General features: G+C 41.9%; 1 protein-coding gene across 1 annotated transcript in view; it reads left to right on the top strand.

The window, feature by feature from the left end:
* Positions 1 to 18,714, top strand: part of RHPN2 (rhophilin Rho GTPase binding protein 2) — a 49,685-nt gene that overhangs the window by 23,211 nt on the left and 7,760 nt on the right. The window contains exons 4-12 of the mRNA XM_087729411.1: positions 1,111 to 1,186; positions 3,302 to 3,379; positions 5,194 to 5,318; positions 6,756 to 6,922; positions 13,130 to 13,317; positions 14,319 to 14,475; positions 15,851 to 15,970; positions 16,761 to 16,955; positions 17,817 to 17,893. Coding sequence (XP_087585537.1) covers positions 1,111 to 1,186; positions 3,302 to 3,379; positions 5,194 to 5,318; positions 6,756 to 6,922; positions 13,130 to 13,317; positions 14,319 to 14,475; positions 15,851 to 15,970; positions 16,761 to 16,955; positions 17,817 to 17,893 — 1,183 coding nt within the window. The remainder of the gene's footprint in view (positions 1 to 1,110; positions 1,187 to 3,301; positions 3,380 to 5,193; positions 5,319 to 6,755; positions 6,923 to 13,129; positions 13,318 to 14,318; positions 14,476 to 15,850; positions 15,971 to 16,760; positions 16,956 to 17,816; positions 17,894 to 18,714) is intronic.

Genomic DNA, 18,714 nt, shown 5'->3' on the forward strand with positions numbered 1-18,714 from the left:
GCTAAGGGGTGTCCAATGTTAGCTATGTTTAAGACCTGTGAACTTCAACTCCCACAATTTCCTATGCTGGCTAGGGAATTCTGGAAGTTGAAGGCCATCAATCCTAAAGTTGCCCAGGTTGGACACCCCTGGTATGTGAAATGCTTTCCTAAGAGGCAAGATAAGTGATCTGTGCTTACTTCTTACAAAAGACTACTTAAAGATGGTTGACTTTGAATATATTCCAGGCATACTCCTTCTAGTAGCCTGACTACTCTTTGCTGTTTGAGGCTACTCCATGTCTTTGGAGAACCAAAAGTCTCCAGGGCCCAGTTACTCCTGCTGTTCACGCTTAATTGATCCTTATGCTCCTCATCCTTGTTGTGATGGGCCATCTTCCTAAGTCCACCTCACCGTAATTGGTCATTTCCCTTTCCTGTGACTATTTCCACTGGCAAATTTAAGACTTGAGTGCCGACAGTCTAGTGATTTTTCGGGGGAGTTGGAGAAGATTGCATCTGTAAACTGAATAACTAGATTGCAGGATACAAGGAGTAGGCAGGTAAACAAAGTTATAAACTCTGGGAGGATATATAGAAATCCTTTTATCTTAGATATGCTGGCTCCAGGTTATAGTTTAATTAGCTCCAGCTTTTTAAACATGGGGCAGTGGGAAATGGCCCCAGGTTACACCTAGCCCCCAAATTTTTGCTATGGCTCCAAGAACGTTTGCAAAAGTTGCCTTTCAGGCTTGTGAATATTGGTGATAACAGCAAAATGTGACTAAATCATAAGGACGGGTAGCACGAAGTGAACATCCTTACTGGAATTTATTTTTTCTGAGTTTGACTGAGTTTTAAGCCTGTTTTTACTTTATTCTGCACCAAGAGCTCATACCTTTCAGAATGTGGTCTCCACCATGCCAGTCAAAGGTCAAGCGTGGCCTTTAGCCTGGAAAAGTTGTGTTCTTTAAGCCACAGGGAACGGGTGTGTCCAGTTCCCTGTGCTGAATCGGATGAGGAAGTCCAAATTAAGGCATTTATATTGTATAGCAATTTGTCAGCCACCAACTCTCCGCCACGTTGGCGTATAAATCAAAGATGTTAATGTGGATTTCCTCTTTTAATGCAGGGAATCGTTTAGCATCCCGCTGATACCTCTTGGCCTGAAAGAGACAAAAGATGTGGACTTCGCAGGACCCCTCAAGGTATTTTTCCCCCTAAGCAGCAGCGCTAAAGGAATGAAGGCTTTTTGCTCATAAGTAACACTAAAAGGGACGCAGCGGCTCAGCGGCTAAGACCAGGGTTGGGTTCTGCCAGCTTTACTGCCAGTTTGCAACCAGCATGCAATGTACACGGATGTATGTGCTCTTCAATGTAAATTGTTCTGCACACATGCGCAGAACAATTTACAGTGAACTTCACACGTGCAGTCTCCAAAGTCCAAAATGGTGGTGGCAAGCAGCAGTTCTGGGGCATGGCAGACCTGGGACGCTGCCGGTTCTGTGACCCAGGCCTGAATTCCACTATCGGTTCGGCCGAACCAGCAGCAACTCACCTCTGGCTAAGACGCTGAGCTTGTCAATCAGAAAGGTCAGACGTTCGGCGGTTTGAATCCCTAGCCCCGCGTAATGGAGTGAGCTCCCATTACTTGTCCCAGCTTCTGCCAACCTAGCAGTCCAAAAGCAGGTAAAAAATGCAAGTAGAAAAAATAGGAACCACCTTTGGTGGGAAGGTAACAGCGTTCTGTGCTCCTTTGGCATTGAGTCATGCCAGCTACATGACCACGGAGACGTCTTCGGACAGTGCTGGCTCTTCGGCTTTGAAACGGAGATGAGCACCGCTCCCTAGAGTCGGGAACAATTAGCACATAAGTGCAAAGGGAACATTTACCTTTATCTTACCTTACCAATAAAAAGGAAAGGAAATAATTGCTTTTAAAAAAAAGTGAATTGCCAATTTTCTGCTGAAAATAGCTCTCTTCTTAAGCTTACTCCTAGGAATAAAATAACTAACAAATTACAATAGAAACTGGATCAGATTTAATTTGGACAGAGAGGTAGAGTTTCATAGGGATCCCTTTTCCTAAAATTGCTTCTTTGTATTTCAAAACTCTTTTGCTGTTGTTGTTAGATTTATCCAGAAGCTGCTGACCAGTAGCTACGCAAATATTTATATACTGTGCATTAAATTAGTTCTTTCTCAATGCCTTTATCTGCGTTCCCTCTCTCCTAACTGATGGATATGTCTGACTTACAGACTTTATCCTTTGGATTCTACCCCCTAATCCTCTCCGCTGCTTTTAAAAATCAGAGATCACACCAAAACTTTGTGCTTTGTGCTAGGTGATAAAGAGAGTTAAAGTTCAGCAGACTTTTTTTTTTTTTTTGAGAAGGGCCAGGAAATGTCAAAATTAGCAGTGGAAGCTAGTTTGCTGAAGGGTAGGATCAAACCCTTTGAGCGTCATTCTCCTAATGACAGGACAGGCCTGCTAGTCATCGGTCCTAGCAGCAAACAAGCCCAGCAGACTTTGGAATTTGAGATGACCCCCTTTTACCTGGCCAATTGTGGAGGTAAACAAGGTTGGTCAACTCTAGAATTTTCATCAATGACCATCTTGGTTGGGAAATTCTGAGAGTTGGCGTTCGTAACAGCTGGGAGGTGTTAAGAAACACTCATGCCGAGGAATTTCAGTATAATAGCAATAGCACTCAGACCAGAGGGGTCAAATCAAGACCCGGGGGCCGCAGGTTGCTAACCCTTGTTCTAAAGTTTAGAAACCTAGCTTCCCATAAACGTTGCTGTGTAAATTCCCTGGGAAATTTTATACAGCATGAGACTTTAAAAAAAATCACTTTGATGCCTTTGGATATGGAAACATTCCAATATCAGGTTATAGATATATTTTTCCAATGGAAGCTCTTCATTTTTCTGTCTTCTCTGTTGCATTCAGAAACAGGTTTATTCTCTGAGCTGATTCTCACAAAAAAGCAGCAGTGGTTGTCCAGATGTTTAAATCAAGTTTGAGGGTATACAGTTCTAAGATCCCGGAGTCCTACAGGATTAGGCGGCATATAAATCTATTAAAAGTTAAAGTTAAAGTTTAATGGAATAAAATATTTCTAAGAAACTCAGTTTATATATCAATCCATCTTCTCAACTACAGCTGTCATTCTGGATAAATCTTTTAGGTAGATTTCTTCAGTTGCTCTTGGCAGAATGTTGGATATTTTTAATTTATGTCTGAGCTTGAATGAAACAAATAGGCAATTTGGAGACTTTAAAAAAATATTATTTTAATGGATTGTTTCAATTATTTTCAGGACTTTATTCTGGAACACTACAGTGAAGATGGTACAGAATATGAAAATGAAATTGCAGATCTTATGGATTTAAGACAAGTAAGTTTTGAGAAGGCCCTGTTTGATTTACAGTCTTGGGGGAAGGAGTGGAAGAGCCCGTCCCTATTTTATTTTCATTTTAATTAAACATAATAAAAGGGAAATACAGTCCCAATATCTAGTGCATTTAGTTTTCAGGCCACCACTCCTTCTCCTCTCCTTCCTTTCTCTTTAATTAATTTTGTTATAATGGTTTTATTTGTTGTAAACCACCCACAATCATTGGGAGCCAGGTGGCATACAAATTTAATACGCAAATAAATGATTATTATTTCTCCTCGCTTTTTCCTTTGAGACTCTTTTGATAGCTGAAAACAAACTTTTCAGCACCCAAAATCTGTTTTGAATGGGAACAGCAATGTTGTATTCAAAACAACTGTTTTGAATGTACCAAAATCATAATCTGAACAAGAAAAGATCATAAGATCATAATTTGAACAAGAAGAAATCATCTAGGATTGTATAAATAATTTAACAGAGATGTTAATTGAATATGAATGAATGAATGAATACACACACACAAACAGACAAAGAGGTACCTTCACTTACAACAGTCCGTTTAATGACCATTCAGTTTTTCATGCTTACAACCATTTGCAGTATCCATGCACGGTCACGTGATCAAAATTCAGACGCTTGGCAACTGACTCATATTTATGACGGTTGCAGTGTTCTAATGCCATGGAATCACACTTTGCGACCATGTGACAAGCAAAGTCAATGGGGAAGCCAGATTCACTTAACGGCCATATGACTAACTTAACAGCTGCACTGATTCAACTGTGCCAAGCAAGGTGGTGAAATGGAGCAAAATTCACTTAACAACTGTCTCGCTTAGCAACAGAAATGTTGGGCTCAATTGTGGTTGTAAGTCAAGAACTACGTGTGTGTGTGTGTGTGTGTGTGTGTGTGTGTGTGTATGATAAGGAGGAGGACCTTGTGGCTTAGTGGTTAACACATCTGCCTAAGATATAATACAGCACAGGTTCGAATCCCAATAAGGTATGGCTAGCTGATGAGAGCTAAATAGCTTAAAATAGATCTATACTAGTCTCCCTTTATTTATTTATTTATTTATCAGCACAAATGCTATATAGATGATAGATAGATAGATAGATAGATAGATAGATAGATTATAGATACAGATATAGATATAGATATAGATATAATTATAAATTATATATATAAATTATATATATATAATATAATATAATTTTTTGATGATAAATAAATGAAGGGAGACTAGTATAGATCTATTTCAAGCTATTTAGCTCCCATCAACTAGCCATACCCTTGCTGGGATTTGAACTTGGGCTATTTTACATGTTAGGCAGTTGTATTAGCCTCTAAGCCATAAACTCCCGTCCCTTATAAAATATTTATACAAATATACAAATATAGTACAAATAACTTTATATAATTTTATATAATAAACGTACTATAATTAAGCCACAGATGGCCCTTAGAAGACCATTAAATAGATGTCACACTAATAAGTGATTAGAGTGCAGTATTGCAGATTAATTCTGCCGACTGCCAGGAGTTCGATCCTGACTGGCTCAAGGTTGACTCAGCCTTCCATCCTTCTGAGGTGGGTAAAATGAGGACGCAGATTATTGGGGGCAAGAGGCTGACTCTATAAAACCTCTTACAGAGGGTTGTAAAGCACTGTGAAGTGGTATAAAGTGCTATTGCTACTCCAAAAGCCCCCCTTAAATACCCCCGTTTTTATTTCCTGAATTCCAATCAATTAAGAGCATTCACCTGGGCCACACATCAACTTTGTAGCTAATACCTGTCCTATATATTCAAAGGCCTGCCGGACGCCCAGCAGAGATGAATCTGGAGTCGAGATGCTGATGAGCTATTACGTACAGCTTGGTTTTGTAGACAATCGTTTCTTCTCACCCACTAGAAATCCGGGCATTTTATATACTTGGTAAGAGTTTTCTTGAAATCGAATGTTTGTCTAGTTTAACAAGGGGTGATACGATAGCAGTGTCCCAATATCTAAAGGGCTGCCACAAAGAAGAGGGAGTCAACTTATTCTCCAAAGCAACAAAAGGCAAGACAAGGAACCATTAGTGGAAACAAGCCGAGGAGAGAAGAGACCTGGAATTAAGGAGAAACTTCCTAACAGTGAGGACAATTAACCAGTGAAACAGAAGTTGCCTTCAGAAGTTGTAGGTGCTTCATCACTGGAGGTTCTTAAGAAAAGCAGTACAGCTATTTGTCTAAAATTGTATATGGACTAGAAGGCCTTCAAGGTCCCTTCCAAGGTCTACTCTGATTGATTGATGGTTTGATTAAAAACCAAAAAAAAGTCTAGTTGCCTTTTGAAAAAGCACCTTTGGAATGTTGGTCTGGTTCACACATCATGCTCAATCACAAAGGGGTTTCTTTCTCTGTGAATTAAGGGCTTGCGTCAGAGGTGGGTTCCTACCAGTTTGCACCTATTCGGTAGAACCGGTTCGTCAAATCTACTGAACCAGTTAGAAGAGGTTCCACCAGGGGACCCGGGAAGCAGGCCACACCTACAGAAGAGGTTCCAAAAATTTTTGAAACCCACCACTGGTGGGTGTGTAATGTCCCGCAGTTATCTACGCATTAATAATGATCTAGTAATATTTCCTTATACATTTTAGGGACCTTTCCTTACATAATTGGTGTTTTCTTTCATACGTTTGGATTTCTAATTTCTGTTTCCGTTAGTTGGCAATTGCTAAAACCAATCCCGCGTGAAAAAAGTATTCAAAGCCTTCTTGATTTTAAGTGTCAATTTATGTATTCCTGCACATTGTAATATTTATTCATTTACATAGCTCTGTTTTTCCACTGTTGTGCAAACACAATTCCAGCAGCTGCTAACATGTGTAAAATTAAATATATATTATACTCCCTTTCAAATAGCCAACAAAATATTTCTGGTTTTAATTCCATATCTTGCTTTATGATTGCTTCTAACCACTAACTTCTGAATAGCTACTTGGACCGACCTAAGTACTAATTCATAATTTCATATCCGGTCACATGGATGGCAAGCCACTCCCATCCGGTCACATGGGCAGCAAGCCACTCCCATCCGGTCACATGGGTGGCAAGCCACTCCCACAAAGGAGGCTACACCCACAGAGTAGGTTCCACTGGCTTGCGTTGACCGTTTGATTCAGCCCACCCTAGTTAAACCAAAGATGGCTTAGTCCCGTGATGGCATGTGTGGCATCTCTAAATTGGGAATCGTAAGAAAAGAACGTTTGTTCGGGGTTGGTTTTTTTTTTTATGACATCGTAAAAACATTGTAAAGGAAATCTTTCCTCCCAGTTCCTTTCCTTCACTGGGTCGTTAACATTTATGTTCTCTCTGGTTTTTATTGAAGGTACGACTCTTTCACAGGCGTCCCCGTTTGCCAGAAGAATTTGTTGCTGGAAAAAGCCAGCATTTTATTTAACATCGGAGCTCTCTACACACAGATCGGTACAAAATGCAATCGGCAAACAGGAGCCGGGCTTCAAAAGGCCATCAGCGCTTTTCAGAAGGCGGCAGGTAAGGAGCGAGAAGGGGGGGCGGTGTTGTGCTCTCCCCACAGCCCCTCCCTTAAAGAAATGCCTGGAGATTGAATAAGCTTTAATCCTCTTGTTTGCAATTGTGATTTCCTCTGTTCCGGGTCACATGAGCTTAATTTCACACTCTTTGGACATCCAAGGAAGGCAGAATTAACGCCCAAAGAACTGTAAGCAAGAATAGCAAGGAATGTCTGCATCTTTGTGTGAAAACATTCTTTTCAAAACTTGTTATTAACTCCTTCTGCCTCCTCCCTGTCAATTTTATGGAAGGCACTTAAATAGGCTGTTTAGCTAGAGCAAATGTTGTTGTTGGGAATTAATGACTTACATTAGTTCGAAATCCTCGATAATTTTGGGTCGTTATTAACTGCTTTCCATTCTTCACAATTCAACTCCAACCCCACCCCTGCTATTTGCAGGCATCTGCAAATCTTTTCTGGTCTGGAACACCGTTGTGCAATCTTACACAGTGGCCTCCCTGCCTCTGTGGATTTTCAGCAATATCCGTGTGTGTGTGCTCAGATTAGACAACCGTCTAACTCACGGATTGCAAAATAAAGTGGAAGGATGAGATTGCTCTTAAACCCCGAGTCACCAGAGGCAGAAAATCCTCGACTTAACAACAGTTCATTTAGTGATTGCTCAAAGTTGCAAAAGCGGCACTGGCAAAAGCAACTGATAATGTTTTTCACACTTACGCCCCATGGTCACGTGATCAGAATTCAGATGCTGGGGGCAACCGGTTCATCTCTATGACGGTTGCAGTGTCCTGGGGTCCCCCTTTTGCGATCTATTGAGAAACAGAATCAATGGGGAGCCAACCATTTTACTAAACAACTGCAGTGATTCGCTTAAGCAGTCTAGTGCTAGTCATTCCCGACTCTAGGGGGCAGTACTCCTCTCCGTTTCAAAGCCGAAGAGCCAGCACTGTCCGAAGACGTCTCCGTGGTCAGGGGGCCGGCATGACTAAACAGCAAAGGCACACGGAACGCTGATCCCTTCCCACCAAAGGTGGTACCTATTTTTCTACTTGCACTTTTACATGCTTTCGAACTGCTAGTTTAGCAGAAGCTGGGACAAGTAACGGGAGCTCACTCCATTATGCAGCACAAGGGATTCAAACTGCCGAACTGCCGACCTTTCGATCAACAAGCTCAGCATATTTTTTACACATCCACTGTGTAAAATGGTTTTGAATACAGAGTACACTACAGAGGTGGGTTCCTACCAGTTCTCACCTATTCGGTAGAACCGGTTCGTCAAATCTACCGAACCAGTTAGAAGAGGTTCCACCAGTGGACCCAGAAAGCAGGCCACACCTACAGAAGAGGTTCCAAAAATTTTTGAAACTCACCACTGGTGGGTGTGTAATGTCCCGCAGTTATCTATGCATTAATAATGATCTAGTAATATTTCCTTATACATTTTAGGGACCTTTCCTTACAAAAAGTGGTGTTTTCTTTCATACTTTTGGATTTCTAATTTTTGTTTCCGTTAGTTGGCAATTGCTAAAACCAATCCCACATGAAAAAGTATTCAAAGCCTTCTTGATTTTAATTGTCAATTTATTTATTCCTGCCCATTGTAATATTTATTCATTTACATATCTCTGTTTTTCTACTGTTGTGCAAACACAATTCCAGCAGCTGCTAACATGTGTAAAATTAAATATATATTATACTCCCTTTCAAATAGCCAACAAAATATTTCTGGTTTTAATTCCATATCTTGCTTTACGATTGCTTCTAACCACTAACTTCTGAATACTACTTGGACCGACCATATCTGGTCACATGGGCAGCAAGCCACTCCCATCCGGTCACATGGGTGGTAAGCCACTCCCACAAAGGAGGCCACACCCACAGAGTAGGTTCCAACAATTTTTGAAACCCACCACTGGTACACTAGTATCACCACCAGATAAGAATCTTTAATGAAAACAATTACTAATTTTTTGAAGAAAAAAAAGAGTTTGGAGAAAACATTTCGGCAGTTTTTTTGTGGGGGTGGGGGGAGGAAAAGAAGGGATATGGTTGAGAATTCAGTTATCATAAAGGTAATGCAATATCATTCAAACCCTGCCCATAGACCTTTGTGGACAGAAGGAAAGATTGTTGCTAAGATTTTCGCCTATAAACACAACCCTGAGTATACAAACATACAGGAAGGCCTTGTCAAAGACCAGATGGTGAAAGAACAAATATTCTTTTATAGACTCTGACTAATAAAACAAACATTTCTCAAATCCTTAAGAAATGGCAGAATTGGTTGTTATCTGAGGTTTGTTTATGCCTTTTTTCCCCCCATCTAAGATTTTTAAAAACATTTTGTTAAAGGAGTTGTGATCTAAAAAAACCCTGGCACCTGGTGATCTTTCTAATAAGGCTACCCATATTTGCAAGCATCCCCAATCACTGATCGGATTCAAATGGTTTTACTCCTATTTTTGATTGGTCCAGGTTTATTTTAGCATGCTGGATGAACCATACCATTGTAATTTGCAAAACCATGGTTTGCAAATTACAATGCTAACTGGAGACTCTGGAAAGAGTGAAGAAAAGAGTAACAAATCTGATTAGAGGCTAGAGACTAAAACATATGAAGAACAGTTGCAGGACTTGGGTATGTCTAGCCTAGAGAACTTCTGCCAAACTAGCAGTTCAAAAGCAGGCAAAAATGCAAGTAGAAAAATAGGAACCACCTTTGATGGGAAGGTAACTGGGTTCTGTTCGCCTCCGGCATTTAATGATATACGAGACGTCTTCAGACAGCGCTGGCTCTTTGAAAGGGAGATGAGTACCTCCCCCTAGAGTCGGGAATGACTAGCAGATGTGCCAGGGGAACCTTTCCCTTTACCCAGTCTAGAAAAAAGAAGGACTTGGGGTGACACGATAGCAGTGTTCCAATATTTGAGGGGCCGCCACAAAGAAGAGTGAGTGTCATCCTATTTTCCAAAGCACCAGAAGGCAAGACAAGAAGCAATGGATGAAAACTAATCAAGTAGAGATCCAACAAAGAACTCAGGAGAAATTTCCTAACAGTGAGAACAATGAACCTCCAATGAACCTCCAGAAGTTGGGGGTGCTCCATCACTGGAGGCTTATAAGAAGAATCTGGACAGCCATTTATATGGAATGGTATAGAGTCGAGCCAAGAAAAGAGCCGAAGTGGCGCAGTGGTTAGGGTGCAGTACTGCAGGCCACTTCAGCTGACTGTTATCTGTAGTTCAGCGGTTCTAATCTCACCGGCTCAAGGTTGACTCAGCCTTCCATCCTTCCAAGGTGGGTGAAATGAGGACCCAGACTGTGGGGGCGATATGCCGACTCTGTAAACCGCTTAGAGAGGGCTGAAAGCCCTATGAAGCGGTGTATAAGTCTAACTGCTATTGCTATTGCTATTGTCTTCTTCTTGAGCAGGAGGTTGGACTAGACGCCCTCCAAGGTCCCTTCTAGCTCGGTTATTCCATTTATAGCTTATCATGGTAGATCATAGGCTACGTGGTGGCTCAATGGCTAAGACGCTGAGCTTGTCGATCAGAAATGTCGTCAATTTGGCAGTTCGAATCCCTAGCGCCGCGTAACGAAGTGAGCTCCCGTTACTTGTCCCAGCTTCTGCCAACCTAGCAGTTTGAAAGAATGCAAAAATGCAAGTAGAAAAATAGGGACCACCTTTGATGGGATGATAACAGCGTTCTGTGCGCCTATGGCGTTGAGTCATGCCAACCACATGACCACAGAGACATCTTCGGACAGTGCTGGCTCTTCGGCTTTGAAACGGAGATGAGCACCGCTGCCTAGAGTCAGGAACGACTAGCACATATGTGCGAGGGGAACGTTTACCTTTACCTATCGTAGGTCAGCACAACTACCTCCTCTTCGAGATCCCCAACAGAAATTCTTTCACACCAAACAAGGCTCCATTTTGTCTGGAATAGGAGTGGAAACAATGCAGTCTCACTAAGATTTTCAACCGCTCCCTTTCCCACAGAAACCCGCTGTTTGTTTGTATGCATGAGTATTTGACAAGAGTGGGCCGGAGTGTGGCACGATGGGCTTCCTTAAAGATTTGACGTTGCCTTGAGTTTGCATTTCAGGGTAATTTCAAAGTGGTAGCTGAATGTGAGGTGGGTGGGTGGGTGAGAGAGAGAGGGGGACTTTGCAGCAGGCTTTAGGGCAGCTAGCCATTTTCGTGTAATTAAATCTTGCCGATAAAACTTGACAAACCAGTTGGGAACAATGCATTTTTTAAAATTATCAGATCTCTGCTGAACGCTACTAAGGATCTGAAGCTTCAGCAAATGTTTGTTTTTTCAGGTTTCCAAAGAATTGGTTTGTGTGGAATTTATTTGAACTAGGTCCAACTTGGTTTGGCCTGGCAAAGTTTGCCTGCTGAGAGATTCGTCATATTGTCACAGTCCTGAATGAGTTTTTCGTTCCCCTGTCGGAGAGTGGTCAGCGTAGGTTGACAGAGTTGCTCAGAGATTTCTCCATTTCCCAAATGCCCCCTTTCTTTTGGTTTTTTACTCTCAATTGTCCTGACGATGGAATTGATGGATACATATACATATACATGTTGTATTTGTGCTGATAAATAAATAAAGGGAGACTAGTATAGATCTATTTCAAGCTATTTAGCTCTCATCAGCTAGCCATACCCTTACTGGGATTCGAATGAATACATACATACATACATACATATATGTTGTGTTTGTGCTGATAAATAAATAAAGGGAGACTAGTATAGATCTATTTCAAGCTATTTAGCTCTCATCAGCTAGCCATACCCTTACTGGGATTCGAACCTGGTATTTATCAGCACAAACACAACACATATGTAACAAAGGCAACAGTAAAAATATTGGGTTTCTGTCTGGATGGTCTCTTGTGACGAGCCAATGGACAGAGAATGGAAGTAGTGAACTTCCTCCCATATTTGGGCATACCAGAGGTTGTGACTTTATATATATATATATATATATATATATATATAGATAGATAGATAGATAGATAGATAGATAGATAGATAGATAGATAGATAGATAGATAGATAGATAGATATAGATATAGATATAGATATAGATATAGATATAGATATAGATATAGATATAGATATAGATATAGATATAGATATAGATATAGATATAGATATATAGATATATATATAGATATATATAGATATATAGATATAGATATATAGATATAGGTATATATATAGATATATATATAGATATATACACACACACACACACATACATACATACATACATACATACATACAAATGATTGCTACTCAATCTTGGAAGTGAAACTAGGTGGAATGAGAGGATCAGGAGGAAAGTCATTCTGCCAGCTTCGTAATAGAGATTATAGATTAAAAAAAAATAAAGAGATGTGATCCCCATCTTTCTTAATCAGGACTGGAACCTTGGCAATTGCTTTCAAAGAATTTGAAAATCATTGAGATCTTCACACACATATTCAGGCCTCTTTGGACTCTAAACTTCCTCTTATTATTCATAACATGAATAATAAACACGGCATGCTAGTGAGATAAGGAGGGAAATATCTTAGAACTTATCTACCAACATTATTTGCCTTGTTTTTGGTTCCTTTGATGCTTTCTTAGAGTAAGGTGTGACTCATAGGAAACCAAGAGCACATGTCAACTGAATTACCATATTTTTCGGAGTATAAGACGATCTGGAGTATAAGATGCACCTTAGTTTTTGGGGAGGAAAATAAGAAGAAAAAAATCTGACTACCAGTTATTCATCTCGCTAGCATCCTTAGCCTGGTCAGCTTCAGCACATTAGTTCACTGGTTGTGAGCACGCGCCTGGTTGAGGCTGGTAAACAGCTTCAAAAGCACAGCTGATCGTTGGAGGGAGATCCAGTGAGTTAAGCAGGCAAAGCGCGAAAGCCGTAAGACAAGGAAGCAGCTGTTCTGGGTTACCATTTTGGGCTCCGCGCTTCGTGTTTTCAGCGTCCAAACGCTCCGTTTGAGACCCTTTCAAGGCTGCAGGGATTGCCAAGGCATATCACCTCAATAACAGTTGGGTGACCCAAACGTGGACATCTAATCTAAAGAATGAGAAATGAATGGCTAAATGCAACTACCATTGTGTTTCCCTGAGATTGCGGAACTGATGCTCCATGAATCCTCTTTTCTGCTTCTTCCCCCAATTTCAGGCGTTCTAAACTATCTAAAAGAAACTTTTACTCACACTCCAAGTTACGACATGAGCCCTGCCATGTTGAGTGTGCTGGTCAAGATGATGCTCGCTCAAGCTCAGGAGTGCATCTTTGAACAGATCTGCCTTCCTGGGATACGGAATGAATTTTTCACCCTTATAAAAATGGCCCAGGAAGTTGCGAAGGTAAGCCGCGTGAGAGCAGAGTGGTACGCCTGCCTTTATCGTTTGCTGACATCGGGACAATACGACGATTCCCTGTGAAATAGCCCTCCAAGAATCAAAAGAAATGGCGCTTTTCCTATTATGGGATGCTAGGGAGGCAGAAGAGTGTCTTGTAACGCTCTAATGCAGTGGTCACCAACTGGTGGTCCGCGAGAAAATTTTGGTGCTCCGCAGAAAAATCTTTGCATTTTTGTGTTTTTTATATTGCACTAAATTAGGGATTCTCAAACTGCGGCCCCTGGGCCGATAGGTCCCACCAAAGCAATTATTCCCGCTAGCTGACAGGGTCCTTCAGGCACTTAGCTTGGCCACCTGTTTAGTAGCTCCAGCCCTTCCCTGCCTCCCTGGGAGTCCAGGCGCTTCAGGGAGTGGTGCGCGAAACTTCAGCCGGACTCCTTGAGAAACGGAGTTTGCAGGGGGCTGATCTAGCGCCCGAGTTGGCTACAAGACAAACATTCATTCTTGGCTGTATTTGAGATTCCTAGCTGCAATGGGCAGCAAAGCTAGGGTTGACCCTGGGTGCTTCTCTCCGCTAATAGGCGGCCATGTTACATACCTGAAGGACCCCATCCCATCACTAATTTGTATTAGTGGTCCGTAGGATTTAAAAATACGAATTTAGTGGTTCCTGAGGTCCAAAAGGTTGGTGACCCCTGCTCTAATGAACCTCCCCTCCATGGTGGATCAAAAGACCACAGCTTGTTTCAGCAGTGGAGGCTTAGAAAGGCTCTTTTCTTTCCAGAAGTTATTCTAGGCCTTTTAGATTCGTCTGTGAGGAAAACAAGATCGTCTGTCATTATTGCTAAAGTTCTTTCTCTTTCTGTTATCCTTTGTGAGAACAATGTGCATCTTTAAGTAAAGACTCCAATAACTGTTGATCAGCGCCAATACTGAGTGCCTTTGAGTGAGCTTTTAATATGTAGAGTCAGTAGCTCATACTTCTCTTGTGCTTTGTTTTTAAGGTTGGAGAGATGTACATGCTTGTGGACACCGCAATGAGTCAAGCGCCAGTCAAAGAGAACATCCCTTACTCCTGGTCAAAGCTGGCCGAAGTCAAATCGGATCATTTCAGAGCTTTGGCGCATTATTTTGTTGCCACTATGCTGAACGATCACCAGAGTAAGGAGATTGCCAGATTTGTACATTTGTTGGCCCTACCTATCGGTGAACCAAGAAATGAGGAGTCCTTGGTGCTCTTTGAGCACGATTGTTTTCCTGCAGACCTCTCGTTACCCAAACTAGGTAACGGCATCAGTGCGTGGTAGTGTTTGGGCAGTGAAACATCAGTAAGAAAACAGCCAAGCCCAGAGAGCACCAAGGACATGTCATTTCAACCCTGAGCTGCAAATAGTCTCCTCTATTGGAGAAATGGAACCATTCTGAAAATATACCATATTGTTCTGACTGAGGCTCCCCAAGAGCATGAAGCAAACTCTTGGTCCTGACAAAAAACCCTTTTATTAATTTACTGTGAATTCTGTTTATTCACATCCAACCAAGTCTTTCGAGAGAGGATTTACAGTCACAGACCTTATCTGGCTTGGAGAGCTGCCAGGCCGATATCTGCAAAACTTGGCAAGGAATCTCAGAGAGTCATGAACCAATTAAGCAAACTAATTGTCTCCTGCAAACTCCACTCCCCTTTCGCTCCTCTTTTATTTCCTCTGGGAGGGGCCATTCATCATCCACCTCTGGCCTCACTCCCGAGTTGATCCCTATTCTTTAGCCGTTCCCTTCGTCTGGCAACTCTGTGCATGCGCCCACTGGGAACAGGCTCCAGCTATTCGTCTGCCTCACTGATGTCTGACTCTGAAAGCAGCTGATAACTGGCATCTGTCCCCCTCTCTGCCTCCGACACAGAGCCCTCCTCAGAGCCTTCCCCAGACTCCAGAACTGGCCCATGTTCCTCCCCAACCTCCTCACTGTCCGAATCTGCTGCCAGCCCTGCTGGCGGGCCACAACACACGTTCATTTCTATTTGGGGAGTACACAGGGGGAAGAGATCCTAATTTTTTTTTAAATCTGGCAGCTTTGATTATGAGATTCAGGCTACAATCTTGACTTTTTGGAGCCCACTGCACAAACAGGTCCTGCAACTCTTGTGAATTGTGGAGCCCGTCTCTCTAAAGTTCACACTGTCAAAAATGGTTAAAAGCTAAAAAAACCAATACAAGTTCCCTCCCTTAATAAGAAATACATTGGAATTAGGCACAAGTAGACTTCCCTGATGCTCTTATTTTTCTTGGGGTGTTCTGGTTGAGACCTTTTAACCTGCTGATTGAAAAGATCACTTCTGGGCAACTGAATGTTCAACATCTTCAGGAACAGACTGAAACATGAGAAGCCATAATCCCAGAAGAAAAACAGGTTCTGGAGTTGGTGGTTGCTATTGAGTGTTATTCTTGGTTCATCAGGCCTGGAGGCATCTCACCTGGACAGTAAATGAAAGTAAACCAATGTTTATCTTCTCTTTCCTTTGTTCTTGGAACCCCAGTACATCAGACCGATGATGAAGATCAACAGGAAAAGGCTTTTTGCCAGCTGTATGACCACATGCCAGAAGGAATGACACCCTTAGCCGTCTTAAGAGATAGAAGCCAGCGTAAACAACTAGGTAAGGGTAAACTCTTTTTCAGGTCTATCATCCAAGTAGGCATGGTCGATAAAATCATGGATTAGAAGCTCCAGGTGTTTCTTTGCTTCGGGATATGTCATTTTATCTCCCCCAAACTGGTGAAATCTATGCTTTTGGGAAGAAAGGCTTGTTCTGTACTGAGTGTTTTTCAATTTCATCAAATTTAAGAGGCACGGGTTTCAACACCCAGAATTCCCCACCCAGCATGGCTTCCAACTGGGAGTTGAAGCTGAGCCAAGGTAAACCTTGTTGGGGTTAAAACAACACTGTCATTGTAGACAATCATAATTAATTTGGATAGACAAATTAGACGTGGCGGCTTAGTGGCTAAGACGCTGAGCTTGTTGATCAGAAAGGTTGGCAGTTCGGCAGTTCGAATCCCTAGTGTCGTGTAACAGAATGAGCTCCTGTTACTTGCCCCGGCTTCTGCCAACCTAGCAGTTCGAAAGCATGTGAAAAATGCAAGTAGAGAAATAGGGACCGCCTTTGGTGGGATGGTAATAACGCTCCGTGCATCTTTGGCGTTTTGTCATGCTGGCCACATGACCACAGAGACGTCTTTGGACAGCGCTGGCTCTTTGGCTTTGAAACAGAGATGAGCACCGCCCCCTAGAGTCGGGAACACCTAGCACGTATGTGCAAAGGGAACCTTTACCTTTATGATCCTTGATGGGCAGAGCTGTTGTGGCTTAAACAATCCAGGATTTTTATGGTGCAGAAATCCATCCTATTCATTCATTCATTCATTCATTTTTTTTTCTTTCTCCAGGAAGACTTCATTTGCACAAAGCCCTCCTCTATCACAAAGAAGCCTTAAGGGTGTGTAGCTTATGCACAAAGCTCCGGAATATAGAGATCCTTCAAGAGATTTTGTCCGTCACGCACAAGCGGACGCTTCTCAAATATACCCAACAGGAGCAAAAAGACGACTTCTTTAGTTTGGTGCCAGCACCGAATATCCTTTGTAAGTCCTTTTCAGCCTGGGGTGACCTGGAAGTCAATCCCTTTTTAGATACTTAGATCTAAAACCAAGAATGACAGGTATTGATTTACACCTAGTCTGGCCAGAGGGAGTACTCTACTATTTGCATCTACTATCTACTCTGGGAACTATTTCGGTGGGGCTGTCTTCACTGTTCTTCTTTCACACGTAATATCTGGATTGAATTGCCTTATACTCTTCAGGAATGCACCTCCACCCCTGGGAATGTCTGTCTTACTGTCCCCCAATTTACATTATATCATCTGCCTGCCTGCCTGCCTGCCTGCCTGCCTGCCTGCCTTTCTATCTATCTATCTATCTATCTATCTATCTATCTATCTATCTATCTATCTATCTATCTATCTATCTATCTATCTATCGGTCTTTTCCCATGTAAGATTGAGAGTATCTTGGCAACGTTTTGACAAGGTCCCACTCGCTATCTTGTCCTTGCGCCAGCAAAGCGTACAAGCACGAACCCAAAGGCACCAGCCCTCCCCTATCTGTCTGTCTGTCTGTCTGTCTTTCATCCAGTGTTGTGATCCTACCAGTTTAACAACTGGTTCGGTGATCGCGGGCTTTGGATCACCATAGATTCAGATTCTAAGTGGATAAAGGTTTAGTTCCCATTGGAAGGGATAAGATTGCTGAGCTTCTAAAGCTACAGAGAAAACAATCCTCAAAGATTTAAGATTTTGCGGCGATCTTCAAGCTATGCCATTTCACCCAGCTGCTAAGAAAGTGGGAGAGGGGAAAGAAAGAAAAAAAAAACCCACCATGTTGCTGTGAGCTTCCCAGAAGTGGTTAAAAATAATAAATCTATTTGCTTTGCTTTTATTCCAGCGCACACAAATCACAAATTAGAACTGATTCCTCCTCTGTTCTCTAACGTGAAAGTGAGAGACTTCTTCGAAAGGCTGGTATGTTAGAAGCTACCTACTCTCCTGTCACTATGACACATTGCCCTTAATGTGTCTGAATACCTTCTTGCATTGGAATTAAAATAGCTATGAAAATAAGGTCCAGCTTCTATCGCTTGGGAGGGTCCAGTAAATCTATTGCTTGGAAGGGCTTCTCCCTGCAAACTAGCAGTGGGTCATGTCTACTTATGAACATGAGGTTAAGGTTTATCTTCATTTAAGGTGGTTAAATAGGCACGCATGTAAAGATTACTAGCCAATAATCCGGCCTTGCTCAGGTATTTATTTATAGGGGGGAAATGTCCAGATCAAATGTAATTTCTAATGTTGGATTTTCCCCCTTACCAGAGGGAGACCCCTTGTGGAGTACTCTGAAGCTATTACCATGGCAACTTCACTGCGCTGTACAGTAGAAGCCATTTTACAGTCGTACAGTAGAAGCCATTTTAAGGCACAACAGGCTGTATCTTAACACATACCCTGAGGGGTGTTACTCCCACAATATTTTTCACCAGAGAGTAAGCCATCTGTGTACCAAGTTCGGTTGAAATTGCTCGAGAAACCATGTTGAGCATATAAATTAATCCAAGTATGATGGTGAGAGTTATGGACTGAACACAATTCCCTCTAAAATTCATTCTATTTTAGGCTAGGTATGCTGTATGGACCAATTACTAGGGATTGCAAAATGTCTGCGATCCGTAGTATGACTCCAAGCAGTTAGAACAATTAATCAATGAAACAACTTGCCTCCAGACGTTGTGGGTGCTCCAACACTGGAGGTTTTTAAGAAAAGGCTGACAACCATTTGTCTGAACGGG

Source organism: Thamnophis sirtalis, unplaced genomic scaffold (genome assembly GCF_051295495.1).
Source record: "Thamnophis sirtalis isolate CommonGarterSnake01/CBP01778 unplaced genomic scaffold, rThaSir2_p1.2 scaffold_14, whole genome shotgun sequence".
Classification (NCBI taxonomy): Eukaryota; Metazoa; Chordata; class Lepidosauria; order Squamata; family Natricidae; genus Thamnophis; species Thamnophis sirtalis.